We start from the raw sequence: 16,915 nt of genomic DNA, 5'->3' as shown, positions 1-16,915 counted from the left end.
AAGTCGCCACACGTAACTGCAACTGTGATGAAGTGATTTCAGTCACTTTAACCCACCCACACACACACACAGACACCCACTTCACTGTAAAGTAGTTTTATTAACTTCACCGTGTGATAAGGAAAACAAACAAACAATTTGGCATACAGCCAAGGGTTTCAACCAGAAATGTCATGGGGATGCCGTAGCATCATGTTGCGATATAAGGCAGCACGGGATAACAAACCACCATCCTCACATAAACTCAACAGAGCATTGTTTTAAAAAATGTTTAAATAAAAAAACAGCTGTTGACGCCATTGGGTAGTGGGGGAGTGGGTCCATGAAATGTCGATTGAAGTGTTAAGAGTGGCATGCATAGTCTGCTGACATGACAGAAAAATAAAATTAACAACCCAGAGGGGTGGGGAAACATTTAATTCTCTCGAAACAAATAGGAGAACTAAACGTCAGCAGCGTCTTCTTCATGTATTTGTCCCGGTGGACACATTCAGTGCTGGACTCTTCATAGATCACACTCGGAGCCCTTCTTCCCCCTCTTGTTCCCCTGCCAAACACAAACACAACGACATGTTAGCATGTGACCGCACTGGATTCAGTATTGAACTCAGATGTATGTCTTTGAGGAGCAGGAAGGGGTTTGACATTTTTCTCTAGTATGCCAACAGGTAGGTTGTGGGACAAGGCAGATCGAACCCAGAACCTTTTGGCTGTAACCTCGTACCCACCACAGTATCATGGACCCCGTTTAGATTATATTTTATAATTGATAAGAATGCCAACGTGACGTATTCCTACCTGATGTTTGGGTTGATCCGTTTGCAGTCCTTTAACTTTAGACTTCTCTTGTTCAAGGGCTGCATGCAATAGTGTTACCTGAAGAATCAAAACAACCAAGTTTATTTAGCGTACATTTGGAACAGTTAGGATTGACTACGTGGCAAATTCTTTGTCAGTTGTTACAATGATACAATGCCAAACAAATCAAAAAATACGAAAGAAACATAAATAACAAATATCCTCTATCCTCTGCTAAAATAGCCAGTAAGAAAGTCAATTTAAGATTACCTGTGAGGACAGTTCCTCTTTTATATTCAGCAGCTCATCCACATGGAGGAGAATTTCTGCTTTATCTTTCACTGAGGGAGACAGGAAAAAACACATTTAATAGGACTCCTCTTTTGCCCCATAATTTGCGATACATATCATACAAGGGCTTTCTGGGTGCAGTGACAATGCATTTTCAAACTCACTCTCTCCCTGCTGAAGCATCTTGAGCAACTGTGCGTTTCTTGCCTTCACCTCTTTGTATTTAACCTGCACAATTGGAGAGAATAGGGAGAATCGAGGTCACCAACATTGATTTTCCAATCTCAGGAAGACACAAACTTTTCTTTTGAAATTAAATAAACATGAAGACTACCAGTAATGTAGAATGTGTCTACTACTACTATACAGTTTAACATAGGACGAGTATAAAAAAAGATCCACGAGTCCAATCAAAGTGCCTATGTAAAGATAAGAGAGTGGCAAGTGGCCCTTTTGAAAACGTTCAGGGCTGCGACGCTCACCTCCCATTGGGATATGGTGGTCTTGAGTTTCTCGATCTCCTGGTCCTTCTTCTCCAGGTCGTCCATCAGCTGTTCCGCCCGGGGGTCCTGCAGAGACGGCACACGTACCATAGCAATTAAACCATCAGAACGCACTTAGCTCCTAGAGGGCCTCTGATTTATTCTCAACTGTTTATCATTTGGCTACAGCAACAACCCTGTCGCTGTAGGACCACACATAGTGTATGTGTATGTGTGTGTGTCTGTGCGTGCATGCACCGCTCTACATCTAAGAAGAATAATGATCAGCTATTCGACATGGTGTGCGTTAGTGTCAGGCTCACCGGTTCGTGTTCTGTGGAGTTGTTGGCCTCTTGGCCCGGGCTGGTAGAATACTGTTCTTGCCGTTTCTCCCTCTGGATGATTTTGCTCACGTCGTCCTCCAGCTTGTTGAAGAAGCGCTCGTCTTGCGCTGGCCCGACGTTGGCTGCTCCGCTTCCCTGTTTTTAAATGAGTTGACCATAACATTCAGAACACCTCAAACACCTCAAAACATGTTCATCAACCTATGGTTCACAAACACATTTATTTATACACAATTTGTTCCCAATTACTACAGAAAACGTGTAGTACTTGACGCCAGGTTGATAAATAAAGATTAAAAAAAATCACTTTGCTCACCTCCTTCTCCTGCTTTTTACCAAGATGTTCTGCAAGACAAAATAAATGGTATCAAATTATTGCATATTCAATCTAAATAATATTTAGCCTCTGCAGTTAGCTAATCGAAACTGATGCAAAGTTACTCATTAAAATAATACAATAATAATTTAATTGATAATCTGTTAATCGCAATCAAGATATCTGGCAAAATAATCACAATTACGATTTTGTGACATTAATCATTAATCCTACATTATCATGATGACAACAAAGCAGACGCAGAGCAAATGCAGCAGGTGGTTGAAAGTCAAAGGTCCCATGACATGCCACCAGGTGTGGTGTGATTAGCCGTTACAAGCCGTTTTGGAAATCGTCCCCATGACATCACAGGTGGGCGTGTCCACCTAGATGTGTGACGGGCAGATTTCCAAAACGACTTGTAACGGCTAGTCACACCACACCTGGTGGCACGTCATGGGACCTTTAAGGGAATTGATTTGCCCTGACAACAAAGCAACATTCTCAACTATCAAAGGCACCAGACTGCAAGAGACCCCTCTGGGTATAATGAAGGGGACCCCCCCACCAGCCAGGCGGTGGCGGTGGGGGTGGGAAGGCCCTAGCATCCCCTCACCTGCAGCCCCGTCACTCTGGAAGTTCTGCAGAGAAACCGTCTTTTTGTCTTTCCCCTGTTGACCCTTCTTCTTCTCCTTTTTCCCTCCTCCCTCCTTCCCTCCTCGAGACTTGGGCGAGGATGCGTCTGTCGTTTTCTGTCGGCGGGCGGAGAAGGTGTGTGCATTATCCGACTGAACCCAGTTGCATGGCTAAGTGAGCAAGTTAACACAGCTAAACTATCAAAGGTAGTTTTGAGCTTAACATTTGCATTTGTCAGCCTAACTTTGTATGTATTCTTCAAGGCCCCAAAAAGACACATTCTTCATCCGAGTGCTGGGCTATTGTGTATTGGATGGGTTTTCAGGACAGAACTCTAGGGGGCAGCATACAGTATGCATACAGTATGTATACAATATACATGGTCAATATGAATACATTCTCAAGGGTGGCGTGTCAATTAATTAACATATAAAGAAAGGTTTTAAGCTTTAATGTATTATTATTATTAGCTGATCATCCTATAGTCTGGGTCATAGTTTGTCTGTCTGACATACCTGATGTTTTTGCTGCTCAAAGAAGTCCTGTTTGCTCAGAATCAAGGCCTTTTCCAAGTCGGCCTCATACAGTTCACTGGTTATCTAAAGAGGAGCACATACACAAATGCTCATCAAGAAAGCATATACATACTAAGAGCTCAAGCTTGATATAAGGGCATATATACACATCTATCCTTTTACACAACGTACGCGATACAAAGGGGTTTTTACACCAGTTTCAGAGAAGAAAGTAGCAGGGGACCAGTGGCACATTATGCACAATGTCACATCATTTTCACTATACTCATTTTAAAGCATTGTAGGGGACCTCAGCTGAGCCAATCACTGAAGAAACTAGATTATGTGTCATTCTCACCTTGAAAGCAGTTGTTTTAATATGTGGCACATTTAATTACCAACTCAAAAGCACACGATTTCAATTACCAACACCAATTTAGTCATAAGCCTGGTTCTGATATTGAGGACAGTGATGGCCTATATTTTCAACAGAGAACAGCAAACTGCAGTGCAGACTGAATCATGTCCTGCATTTATCCAAGACATGGCTTAAGGTCTGGGATGTGAATCACACAATACAATTCCATGCAGGGGGAAAGCTGGTTAGGCAGGGTAACCAGGTTACTAGGGCTGTTCTGGTCGGTAGGAATTAGTTCGACCAAATTCTCATTGGACAGATAATCGCTGGTGATACTTTCATAAGAAAAAAACCTCTTCTTAACCCATTATTTCTGGGGGGCCTGTGCAGATCGATGTAATTTATTGTTGAGTGATGGGCTGTATTGTGTTAGAACTTAACTATTACTAGTCCGACTTAGGGTGACTGCTAAACTACTGACTGAACATTTACCCGGCTAGAAACTATTTTACACTATGTCAAATAAGTCGTTGATGGCCACATTTGGTTAAAAGGGACTACACAAAAGTGTGTTGGCATTCTAAAAAATATTTTTTTCATGTTGTCTGTGATGCTCCGTCAACTATCGTGTTTTACCCTGATAGGCTTCAAGCATGAAGGTATCAGACAATGCACCGTGGCACGCATCGTCACCCATTCAATTGGGACACATTATTTTAAACACAGATAAATCAAATCTTTTCAATTCTAGTTTGATTCTAGTCTTTCTACTAAACAACGCTGCCTGTGCCGCGTTCAGTGGCTCGTCTGGTGACCCGCTTTAAGTTGAAGTTCTGCCGTAACCGTCACGACTCTGACCATGAGTGGATCTGAAACCCACCACTTCCTCCAAAACAGCACATAGGTGATATTTAGTTTGAGTGGAGTGCACTGTGGCCGATTAAGATAACCTATAGACAATGTGAAAAAAAATGATTTTGACCAATCGGTCATTAGAGTTGGTCGAATTTCAGTATAGCAAGATTTTCTTTGGATGACTACAGCCCTACAGGTTACAGTGTTTATTCTGTGGACACATTTCCCATATCATCTCATCTTGCATAGCAACAGCACAGGTTAGGGTTACGGAAGCAAGTTGAAAAGCCAGGTGCGCTAAATCTACCACAACATTTGACGAAAACAAAAAAAAAAGTATACAAATCAAGACTGACTTTAAAAGGTGTTTATATCTGCCAAATAAAGTTCCCTTGGCGGTCGAAGAGTGGTTTGAACGGAATGACATCTTAAGTCTACTAAATGGGAAGAGAATCGGGGGAACTGGGTTCCGTAAACCGCCTTCTTTGCTTACATGGCAGTTAAGAACCCTGGTTACGGCGGTAACCAGGTCTGCTGTGTGCATAGTGAGTGCAACGTACTGACACAGACATGATGTGTCAACATGGTGGGAGTGAAGGGGCCTCCGTTGCTCCTACCTGCTCATCCCTCTGCCTCCACTGCTGCCATCCTTCGGGTGGTGGAGTACCCTGGTCGCCTAGCCCTGGATTCAGAAGCACATTGGCTACGCCTTGAAGGGTCGGTGGTTGAGATGAAGGCTTTTGAGGGATCTTCTTGAATGCCAGACTTCTTAACTAAAATGGGAGAAAATAAAAATAATAAGTTTGACATCATGACATATAGGCTCCAGTCTGAATCTAGTGTAAACATTATTCTAGAAAGCATTTAACATTGCATAGTGTTTAGGTACCAATGCTTTGAGTACATGAATAGTTGTAATCAGCGAATGAATCACGTAATCAAGTTATATTTATTCTATCAACCACCGGTTGGCATTAAAACTGCACTGTATGAGCAACCTGTGGTAATAAGGCTCACCTACACTGTAGGCCTACCTATTCGTGGCTTGCTCTCGTCCTTACCTCGTTCACTTCACACTTTTGTTGGTCCTTCATTTTCTTCTTCTTATCTTTCTTCTGGTCGTTTTTCTGATTCGTTTTGCCAGCTGTCGTGGTCTTACCCGGTCGGTTCTTCCCGGACGAGTCGCGACCGGCTTTCCCAGTGCTCTTACCCTCAGAGTCCGAATCAGAGTCGATTTGCAGCAGGGCGAACCGGGAAGCGGTGGTTGGGACATTGATCATTGTTGACGATGCCATTGATCAAATGTAGGTAGCAAACTGTTCACAAAGACAAAAAAATACTGCGTGAACCGCCGACTACACAGAACCACACGTGTGGGAGGTCCACTCGTTCTGAAATGAAGCAAGTATGCGGTAACGTTAACAATACGGTTGATGTAGAAACCTGACGCCAACGCTTAAGTCTTTCGGTTTCATTTATACAGATATTGCTGCGATATCATAAGAAACCCGCAGTTAGCATTACATCGCATTTAGCCTCGCTAAGCAACACATCGTTAGCCGGACAAAGCTAACCAAACAAGTGGAGAACAGGCTCAATGAAACTAACCACGAACGCGTTCACCGTTTGAAAAGGAACACGTACTGCAAACACTACTCGCCAAGTATTTTTGGATGTCATACCGGGGACATATGGTGGGTGAAAACCTACTTTTAGTTGTGAAAGAAAGTGTCCTGTTTGGAACCAACACGTTCAGCTCAGCAGTGCTCGCCGGAGGAGTATGTACAGCAAGCCGGGTGGACCAAAAACATCCCCGTGTCTCGGTGTATGTAAATGACTATTCGATTTTGTTGCAGAACGCTTTGATATAATGTTAACAAGTTTTAAAAAAATTGCTAGAAAGAGGAGTGAGAAAGAGAAAAACTTTAATTTAAACCTCATGACTGAATGGAGTTGAAAACGACAATGAATAATTGATTGATCTAAATAAGGAACTAGGGATCTCCCAAAATGACCCCACACCGCCATGAACAGATCCCAAAAATAAATAAAAGTAACCAACGCATTTCTTAGGAATTTTTAATTCAACTATCAAACCACATTTCATCATTACAATAATAGCACGCACTTACAGTGCGTGTTTACACACTACCTAGCATTTTCAATGCTAATTCGACATCTGCCATTCAAATGGGTTTATGTTGAAATACTAAGCTATTAACTAGTAACTCAACTATTATAAACTTTAATGTAGTACAGCGATAGTGATAATTTACTACACAGAAGCCGTCTTACATCTTATGTAGATGTTTTTATTAAGATGTTTAATCCCCTACTGTGGCTTTGAGATTGTAGCCTTCACAGCAAATGTCATTACCTCTGGAGTAAGGCTTGGAGGCTCAGTGGAAATAGTAATGACATTAATATGTATTGACAACCTGTAAGAGATAACCTTAATTTAGTTTCCAACAGTTTCGTCTTTAACCTTGACCTGCATTTACAATTGGGGAGGAACCCACAAGGATTGTCATTAGACCGGAGAACAGAAAATAGAACACATAAACTAACAGGTTGCCATTCTGATTAGTAGTTAGTATATTATATTATAATAGTATATTAACAATTGGCAAACAGTGTTACTACTATTGCTAGTAGGCAAGGCACTCTTGTCTTTGCTCGTTTACATTAGTGTTTTCGAGATAACTCTATAGAGTCCTCCAGTATCGACTCTGTGCTGGTCTTCACTGCTGAATGGCGCCCCCGTGTGGCCGAACGAGAGACCTGAAGGTCTGAGGGTGAGATCTCCCTAAGCTCTCTGCGAGACACGCGGATGGTGGCGATCTCTGGCCCCTCCCCAACCCCAACAGTCCCCTGTGCATGTGTCTGAATATAAGAAGGCTCCTTTGGTGTTGTTTTGTTCATTTGAAGGTTAAAGGTCGACGAGGAAAATGCTTCGGTCGGGTGTTCGCCCGTCCGTGCCTGTGTCCCAGTGTGGTGTGCGCTACTCTCTGATGGCCGAGAGGGTGTCTTTGTGTTCCTCTGCACGTATTGGGGCCCCTGGGGGTCCACGTGTGGGAGTGAAGGCTGAGCGGCGGAGGGCTCTTGTGGGGTTTGTCGAGGATCACCGAGCAGCTCTTTCAGTTTCTTCTTCAGCTGGCGGCTGGTGCACTTGTAGAAGAACAACTCCCTCTCCAGCTGCTGCAGCCTAGCTCGCACGGCCTGCTCTGCCTCCCCAGAGCTCCCCTCTACACACACACACACACACACACACACACACACACACACACACACACACACACACACACACACACACACACACACACACACACAAAAAGTGACTATGAATCCCATCAATTACCTTATTGACAGTTACATAAAGTCACACATGAAACCAAACAACTTGGCTTCCTATCAAGAGGCGCGTCAGGAAAATATTCATGTTGCCAAGCACTCTATGTACCAACACATTTCCCCCGCCACACACTTTCTGAGCACTAATGAGCCCCCCGTCCCCCAACCCACACCCACACATACACACACCCAAACACTCACACACAGACACACACACACACACCCTCCCTTCTGGGTACCTCTGAGCTGTTTGAGCAGCAGCTGCATGCTGCCCTGGTGCTGCTGTTGCTGCAGGGTGAGCCTCCGGTCCGTGTCCAGCACCAGGTGCTGCAGGGCGGCCTCGGCCGTCCGGTACTGGCCCTCCCGCTCGCCGGCGGCCAGACGCAGGTCCTCGTAGCACAGCCGCAGGCAACGCAACTCGTCCCGCAGGCACACCACCTGGTGGGGTGAGGGGCAGGTTTGAGGTGGCGGTGGTGGTGGTGGTGGAGCATTGATATAATGTTGAGATCCGGACGGGAGACTTTTGGCCATTGATGTATTGGTATATTAGAAGTATTACGTGCTGTTATCTTTTGCGTTTACATAACATTACAATTTGTCATCCAGTTGGATATGAACTGTACTTGTATTGATACATGCCACCGGGTGGATGCATTGATACATAGCATTTACCAATACCATGTGTTCAAACATGAGTGCATACATTCTGAGCATGGGTGGGCTCAGTGGGTAAATCCGCCCCCTTACCCTGACAGTGTTCGCACAACCCTCTACCATTAGAGCCGTTTAGTAGGCGGCTGTAGCTCAAAGGAATAATTATGTGCATGCACGTCTACCGTATTTGAGTATGTTGGACATTCACCTTGTTGAAGTATTTCAACAGCAAATTGGAGGCCTCTGTCTGCGAGAGCTTCTTCAGCTTCCCGGAGACGTTACATAGTTGGGAGGGCTCAGCGGTCTGGGACTGGTGGGAGATCATGGCGGTGAATGACAGCTGCTTCTGCCTGTCTTGAATGGACTGGTTCTTAAAGTCCAGAGCAGCCTCCAGCACTTCTATAGCCTCCTCCAACTCAAGCAGGGAATGCTCTTCCTGGACACAGACAAATGAATGACATATTAGATACTTAGTTAGCACACATGTGCAAATACATTGATTGAACATAGGTTCATGGAAATGGCTTATATTACATACGATTAAAGATAGGGGAGGCAATTTGGAGAAACCAGTCAGAATAAGATAGATTTTTAAAGTATCCTACCGAAAAAATCTCAACCCTGGCTTCAGGCCTCTCGCCAAAGCCACTCCCCTGACTAAACAGATTAAACATCTCGCTAGCTTCAGCAATAGTTCTTCCTGGACTTGTAGATAACTCGGGTCACGTGCAATGAGTGCTCCGGCAGAGTGCGCGCAGCTAGCCAGGTAGGCCTTTAATAATTAAATTCAGCCCGAATTAAATGATTGGATGCCACAGCCATAGATGCCAGATTCGATTTGTTTTGTCAGAGCATTTGATTTATCGATTGCTGTGAAAAAGAAAATTGCGGTCTATCAAGATTTTTAAATGCCGGAAACGCACACACACACACGCACAAACACACACACACAGTCACCGTCTCTTGTCCTGACCTTTGTGGACAGCACCTTCCCATCCCGGAGTTGTGTGTTCAGAGTGTCTCTCCTCTCTCTGAGGGAGTCTCTCTCCTTCTCCAGTTCCTCTGCGGTGACCACTCGGCTGTGCCCGGTCTGGTCGCTGCCCCCTAGCTGCTCCTCAAGGGACTCCAGGCGTGTCGACACGCGGAGTAGATCCTGACTTAGAACCTGAGAAAAGGGACGGAGACGGATGACAAGGAACGTTATGTTGTATTTCAATAATAGAAGATTACAAACTATTTTATTTGTATTTGGGGCAATTTTGAAAACTTAGAAAGAAATATCATTATTATGATGAATGGAAGTTATAGTGAGATAAGTATGTTGATTAAGTATGATTAAAGGGGTCCTATTATGGGCTTTTTTTTACTGTTTATTATTTAATTTGTTTGATCTCATAGCATTTACTTACAACAATAAAGGGTTGTTGAGTACATTATTTTTTCTCCTACTTTTATGAGTATTACAACCCCTATGTGAAACACCCAGTTGAATTTTGAGGCAGTTAGGTGGCTATGTGAAGGCTCTGCCTTTGGCAAAGCATACAAGGGAGATGTCCCTTCACAACGAAGAAAACACCTTCTAACTTTGAGATAATTTGTTAGCACTTTGAGATTGTTTGTTTGATGTAAAGTGTGTTATAAATAAAATGTATTATTATTATTATTATTATTAACCATTGTTAACCAAAACTTTACTTGATGAGAGTAGCAAAATCTAACTGTTCTTCTGACTGATTGTGAATCATCTGATGACGCTCTCCCATTGATGCCGCCTTCAAAATGCTCAGAATTTCCGGGAGGTTCTGAGGTTCGGACCTTAAGCTCGGAGGAAAGTGCTTTGAACACTCTGTTGGATTGGAGTTTGAAGTGACCCGAGTCCTCTGAGTTCACGTCACAACCATGGATGCCCATTTCGCTGTCATTACATTGTAGACTAAAGTGAACTTGCAGCAAGCATTAAGAGGCAAACTTAACACCCATTGTAACATTTGCATTACTATACATTGCTTACAATTATAATCAACCCCATGATAAATTCTCGCTCATGTTCAACCATCGCAATCAGTTCTACTAACTGATTCATCTGATTCAGCAAAGAAGCGCAAAGAGGCCCCTGCGGGCATCCATACTTGTTGTTGTCTGGTCTCAAGAACGATTTTATGCCATAGCCTACGCACTTCGGAGGGGCGTTTCCTGAACGCTCTTATTTCGGAAGAAGGGAAGGTTTACGTAAAGACACGTAAGAGCTTCCGAACCTCCGAGCTGTTTTGAAGGCGGCATGACTCCCAGCGAAAGTACAACCTTACGTCACCTTGTACCGGAAGTAAAAGAAAGCCGCGGATGAAATCCCAACGAGCCGTTTCTGGCAGCTCAGCAACTTTGATTTGCGTCATTTACTCCCCCTTGTGGCAACTTTGTGGTATTGTAACTTTGCCAACCATTTATATACCCAAAAAACATATGTAAAGAGCAAAAGGAGAAGGAAAAAACGGAAAAGCATAATGGGACCCCTTTAACTTTTTACAATGTCCAAGGAAAGCCATAAGTTAGGTAACCGCAACATGTTGTGTGTTATGTGCTTGAATGCGTTCACATTCAAGCACACACACCCACGCCCACACACACACCTGGCTGGAGCGCAGCCTCTTGTTCTCCAGTTTGCTGCGTTGCTGGAGACACGCCTCCTTGCGTAGCAGCATCTCCTCTCTCCTCTTTAGCTCCGCCTCCAGCTCCTGGAGCTCCGCCTTCCGCTGCAGGGCCCGCTCCTCCTCCGTCTCCAGCCAATCACCATCATGCTCCTTTTACCAGGAAGAAGAAGGATAATTAGGCAATTAGGAGTGGAATGGAAATACAGTCAGCATAAGAACAAGAACATTGTTTCATTATCGTTCTAATAATATTGTTAAATTATGAGTTTCACCTCTTCTTGTGCGCCTTCAAAGAGACTGCTTTGAGAGATGCTGGTTCCCTCTATTCTTAAGCCCTTCAAACATAAGAGAGATCAAGATTGACTTAACAGTTGACTGCTCCGTTCAATACAGTAGTTATCCTAACAGCTTACCAAAATATTTCCAAAAAAACCTGTATATTTAATTGAATAGTATTTGTACTAATAATTCTTAAATTCTCATTTTGATGTAAAGCACTTTGCTCCTTTGTTGCTTTTACTGTGAACATTTTTTATAAGTGGTTGCTAATATTAATTATAATTAATTAAAAAGATCATATCAATTATACATAGAATTCCAACCTTGTTGATGGACTGAGTGCCTGCAGAATGGTGCTTCAGGCTGGTTCGGAGTCGTTCCCTCTGCAGGCTCAGGTGTTGCAGGCTGTGGTACAGCTCTGCCCGGGCCTGCTGGCTCTGCAGGGACAGTCTGTTCAACACGCCTGCCTTCCTGCCATCCTCCTTATGTGTGTCGATGGCTCTGGCATCCCTGCCTGTCACACAGACCAAGATCCACACTAGTAAAAACCAGCTTTGCCTCGGGAAAAATGATGTTAAAATAATTCTGGCAGAGCCTTGTGCTGTACTTGGCTCGCCTGTTCGAGTAAGCCAGGCTTACGAGAACATGTTGAGTAACAACTTTCATAATATTGAGTCAGATAGCACCTTGCAATAAAATAAACACCGTGGAGGGTCTTAAAACAGTACACTATTGCACAGTAAATGATGACATAAGCGGGTTGAAAACATAATATGTTATGAGGGAGAAAGCACACTTGTTTTGTCGAGCTCTTTAATGAGCTGCTCCTTCATGCGCATGTTGATGGACAGATCCTGGATTCTCCTCTGAATGGGGCAGGATCTTACTCCCGCCTCCTTCAGATGTATTGGTTTCCCATGGATCTCTGTGGAGAGCCAACATCTGATGTCACTGACAGTGACAGAATACAAACCAAGCATGTTGGTTGAAGGGGTCAATTGATCTTTCCCTTTGAGAATGCCAGAGCACTTGAGCTTCATGTTAATTGCATACATAAGCATGCCTACGCAATGTACAGAGGTTATGTTAGCCATACAGTTATTATTGTAGGACATCAGATAAATATATCTGTAATGGTGATGTTGTTCATCCCACAACACAAAGCAAGCCAAGGGTTACCTTGTGTTAGCTGTGACCGTTGAGACAGTAGGTTTCCATCTTGGGTCTTCTGGTGAGTTTCAGTCCCATTGTGTTTCTGGTCTAGACTCTTCTGAAGGCCGGTCCAAGTGCGATTCAAAGAACGTCTGTCGTAACAACACAACAATAAGCCAGATATCAGATCCTCATAAGAGGGATATCTGCTTATTTTGCAACCAACATAAGCTGTTGGAGAGTTGAATTCACCTGAATGCCATTTGGCTGTCCTCCCCATCTCCATCCTCCACTTCATCACTCCACTCTTCCACCTCCTCCTCCATGTTCTCCCTCTGGTCTCTGTCTCCCCTCCCCTCACGCTGCTGGATGAAAGGGCAGTAGACCTCCTGTTTCTCCTCGATCTCCGCCAGCAGTAGGTGGCCACGCATCCTGAACGCTGCCATCACTCTTTCCAAAGAACATGCCGGCGGACTTGAATGGATCTGCAGTCGCCGCACCAACACACACACACACATACACACACACAACAACTATTTGAGGCACCCGTTTTTATTTGCCTCATGAAAATGACAAATTATTCATAAAACAACCCTACCCCCAAAAAACAATGAATTCAATTTAACACGATGGTACGATGTTACCATCGTACCTTCCGAGCAGGCTGGGGGCGCCGGCTGTCCCCGACCAGGGGGGCGCTGTAGGGCCTCCTGGCAGAGTGAACAGAGGCTTCTGTTTCCACGGAGCTCCCTGAGGTTCCCGGCCTAGAGGTCATGAGGTCACCGCGAAGCCGCTTGATCAGAATCTCTTGTTCCACCAGCTGTTCCGTCTGCAAACGTCCAAACACACACACACACACACATCATAGGGCAATAGTCCTAGAACCTATAATATCATTTGAATTCATTGCTCAATTCTATCCGATTCAGTTAAGCTGTATTCATTTATTCATAAATCAGGACTCATGTCCCTTTGCATTAGTTAATATACCATCGCTCCCCCCACACAGCATTGCACACGTCTTTACCTGTATGCGTGTGCGTTCCTTCTCCTCCTCTAGGGCCTGCAGCTGGCTCTTTCTTTCCAAGACTACTTGCTGTATCTCCCTCTGGGCCTGTCGGAGTGCCTCTTCGCTCTGCTGCAATTCCTGCTTGGCTGTGGCCAGAGCCTCCTGAGAGAGAGGATCATTGATTTGATATAATTACGGTTTGAATGTACTGTAATATTAATGATCCACTTTTTTCTTTTTGTTTATCAGGAATCTTTAAAGAGACCTACAGTGTAGTCATTCATTTGTTAAAGCACCGTGTGGACATGATAGAGTAAAAACAATAAGGAATGAGACATGTGTAGGCCAGTGATCTGTGTCTACTCTTATGTCCCATCGCTACCTGGCTTTTGTTGAGCTCTCGCCTGAGCTGGAGCACAGTGAGGGGATGGGCCTCATCTGGATTTTCATTGGTCGGATCTAAATGCTCAACAGCTTCGAGGCTCTCTTGCCAATCCGTCACCCTCTGCCTGATCGTGGCACTCAGGGTGGGTGTGGACAAATCCTCCAACAGCTCAGCAGCTTGATGGGCCAGGAGGAGATACTTCAACGCCTTCTCCTGATTGGCTGTCCTCTCAAGGTCAGTGTAGCTCTCTGAGCTCTCCTCCACCTCCTTCTTCTTCTCCTCCTCCTCAACCCTCCCAGCCGCTTTCCTTGCCTTCTCCCTCTCCTTCTCCAGCTCTCTCTCCCTCTCTTTCAGCAGCTCTCGGAGCGTCTCCACCTCGTAGGCCAGCTCCCTCAGGCGGGCATCTCTGGGGTCCCAGAGGGGAGGGCAGGACTTGGCGTCCGACCGGGAGACGGCGGCGCCGGGGCGATTGCGTACGTGGCGCGTCCTGTGGGCGAACTGCAGGACGCTGAGGGTCTCGGCCATGCTGTGGTGGGAGGGGCTGACGCACGCCACCATCAGCGTGTGGGCCGTCCCCCCCAGTGAGTCCCTCAGGAGTCGTGTGATCTTGGCGTCGCGGTACGGCACGTGCACGCCGCCGTTGTGGTGGTGGTTGTTGTGGTTGTTGACGACGTTGCCGCGACGACCCCGCCCGGCGTCCGAGAGCGCGCGGATGACGTTGCCCAGTGCCAGCAGGCCCGCGTTGATGTAGACCGACTCTTTGAGCCGCACACCGGTGTTGCCCGTCCTGCCGGCGCGCTCCGAGCCGGCGAGGTCCACCAGGTGCAGCTTGGAGAAGCGGACGCCGTGACCCACGGCATCGCCGCGGCGGCCCTGGGTGAGCTGGAGGGTGAGGATGGCGTGCGAGCGGCTGGAGTGGTCGTTCATCCCCGTGGTGCCCGTGTGGCGCAGGGCGTGGCCCGCCTGCAGGACACTGAGGAGCTCGTCGGCGGAGCAGACCACCGTCTCCCTGGCCCCCACCACCACTGGGAAAACAACACAAGGATGAACCCCTTTGGAATGATATCATTACAACTGATGTCATAATGTCTAAGGTTATTACATAATTAATACCCTCAGATCATACGGTTTGCCTCAAAGAAGCTGGGTTCATGAAAAACTGACACACACACAACTTAGTGTTATACAACGGAGAATGAGCCTCCCTTATAGCATAATGAAAACCAATGTGAACCCATGTGAGAGAACAGACAATTCCACTAGCAACAGGATCAGAGCCAGGCAATGGGCGCATATGTAAGGTTCTACTACCCTTGAGACAAACTACTGTACTGTGGCCTATAATCAAGGTCCCCTAGCTTTACCCCTAGCTCTGATCATTATTAGGCCCTAATAGGTGTTAATACACAAGTGCACGTTAACTCTGCAAGTCAAACACCCCAGGAACGCCTACATTATCCTGCCCCCCTCATCCCTAGCATGTGACCTCCTGTACAAGCGGACTGTGTGCCCCTCCTAACCTGTGTTTCCCCGCTCGTCCTCTCTGATATGCAGCTCTTTGTGGTTGGTGTGGAGTTCCAACAGGTCTCTGAGCTCCTCCCGGTACAGCTCCATATAGGAGACCCGTACCGTGTGCTCCACCGGCCCACCGCCTATCCCTGCCGGCCTCTTCTGCCCCAGCAGCTGGAACACATCCTGGGCCAGGCGGCCGATAATACCCCAGTCCTCATCTGGAGGAGAGGGCAAGACATTGATAAGAGTCGGATGGGGGGGGCGATATGTCTTTTGGAAGTTTGGAAGTAATAATCACACATGGACGGTCTTTACAGCCATATGCCTAATGGGTCCTTAATTGCCTAATGGCCAAAAACACATGTCGATTTAAAACTTTTTGAATGAAAATGTTGACAATACAAACTATTTTGTAGTTCGGACTTCTGCATTAACCGAAGCGAGACATGCTTTCTAGCGTGTCGTCCACTTACCAACGAGCCCCCCTCCTAGTGTGTACGTCTTCCCCGACCCGGTCTGTCCGTAGGCGAAGACCGTGGCGTTGTGGCCGTCGACGAGCGACTCCACCAGCGGGTGGACGCAGGCCTCGTAGAGCTCGTCGTGGCTGGACTCGCAGCCGAAGACGTGGTCGAACGGGAACGTCTTGTCCTTGCCGATCATCACGCGCGACGCGTCGGGCACCACTCGCACGCACACCTGGTGGTTGTGGAGAACCTCTCTGGGGAGTAAGGGGCGGACGCGGACCGCCACCCTGACACACACCTCGTTCATCTTAGCCGCGGCACCAGCGGGTGGGGAATGGGCGGAATCCAGAAAGTTCAACTCTTGATTTAAACTCACCGCATGGTCTTTGTCCAGCAGCGTTATTCACTTAGGGAGTGGACGTCTACATACGTAAATCCTTGTAAAAGTGTTCCGGTGTTATGAAACGGTCGCATAATTTCGATATAGCCGTGATAAACAACGTTTGGGTAAAAGTTAGACCCGTCAGGTGCGTTGTGTGAACTCGGTTCAGCACCTGGCCGCGTTTGTTGTCGGTCTGCCGTTGCCATGGTTGCCCGGGAAACCGCCACCGATGTTGACAGGCAAGCAGCGAGTCAACGAAAACAAAGGAAGGGCTTCCGACAGGTGCGCGAACGCAACAGCGACACCGTTTGGCAATACGGTACAGTGCAGTGCAGCACAGCGTTCAGTTGTCGCTAAATGACATTACTGAAGAGAATCTAAAACCTATCATTTAAAAAAAGTGCATCTCTCTACCTAAACCATATCTCATTAATTAAGTCAAGCATAGGAAAATAAATGATGCAAATTACATTCATGTTGTTAA

At 46.0% G+C, this 16,915-nt stretch overlaps 2 protein-coding genes across 2 annotated transcripts; both read right to left on the bottom strand.

Moving 5' to 3' along the window:
- Positions 1-86: 86 nt before the first annotated feature.
- gkap1 (G kinase anchoring protein 1) lies at positions 87-6,372 on the bottom strand. The gene is made up of 12 exons (XM_084467894.1): positions 6,306-6,372; positions 5,657-5,911; positions 5,213-5,368; positions 3,383-3,466; positions 2,848-2,983; positions 2,232-2,260; positions 1,895-2,050; positions 1,572-1,658; positions 1,254-1,317; positions 1,069-1,139; positions 799-876; positions 87-547 (listed from the first exon to the last, which is right to left on the bottom strand). Exons 2-12 carry the CDS (start codon positions 5,888-5,890, stop codon positions 506-508), a joined length of 1,137 nt encoding a protein of 378 aa, XP_084324020.1. The 5' UTR covers positions 5,891-5,911; positions 6,306-6,372; the 3' UTR covers positions 87-505.
- Positions 6,373-7,138: 766 nt separating this feature from the next.
- Positions 7,139-16,356, bottom strand: kif7 (kinesin family member 7; the record flags this gene model as incomplete). The annotated part of the gene is made up of 15 exons (XM_084468363.1): positions 7,139-7,840; positions 8,186-8,384; positions 8,809-9,036; positions 9,574-9,765; positions 11,228-11,398; positions 11,521-11,583; positions 11,851-12,041; positions 12,324-12,452; positions 12,707-12,831; positions 12,932-13,164; positions 13,332-13,508; positions 13,707-13,850; positions 14,071-15,098; positions 15,594-15,803; positions 16,059-16,356. 15 exons carry the CDS (start codon positions 16,354-16,356, stop codon positions 7,281-7,283), a joined length of 3,948 nt encoding a protein of 1,315 aa, XP_084324489.1. The 3' UTR covers positions 7,139-7,280.
- Positions 16,357-16,915: the final 559 nt, after the last annotated feature.

The sequence above is a fragment of the Micromesistius poutassou genome (assembly GCF_964030765.1).
Source record: "Micromesistius poutassou genome assembly, chromosome: 5".
Taxonomy (NCBI): domain Eukaryota; kingdom Metazoa; phylum Chordata; class Actinopteri; order Gadiformes; family Gadidae; genus Micromesistius; species Micromesistius poutassou.
This window is presented reverse-complemented; position numbering and strand designations above follow the sequence as displayed.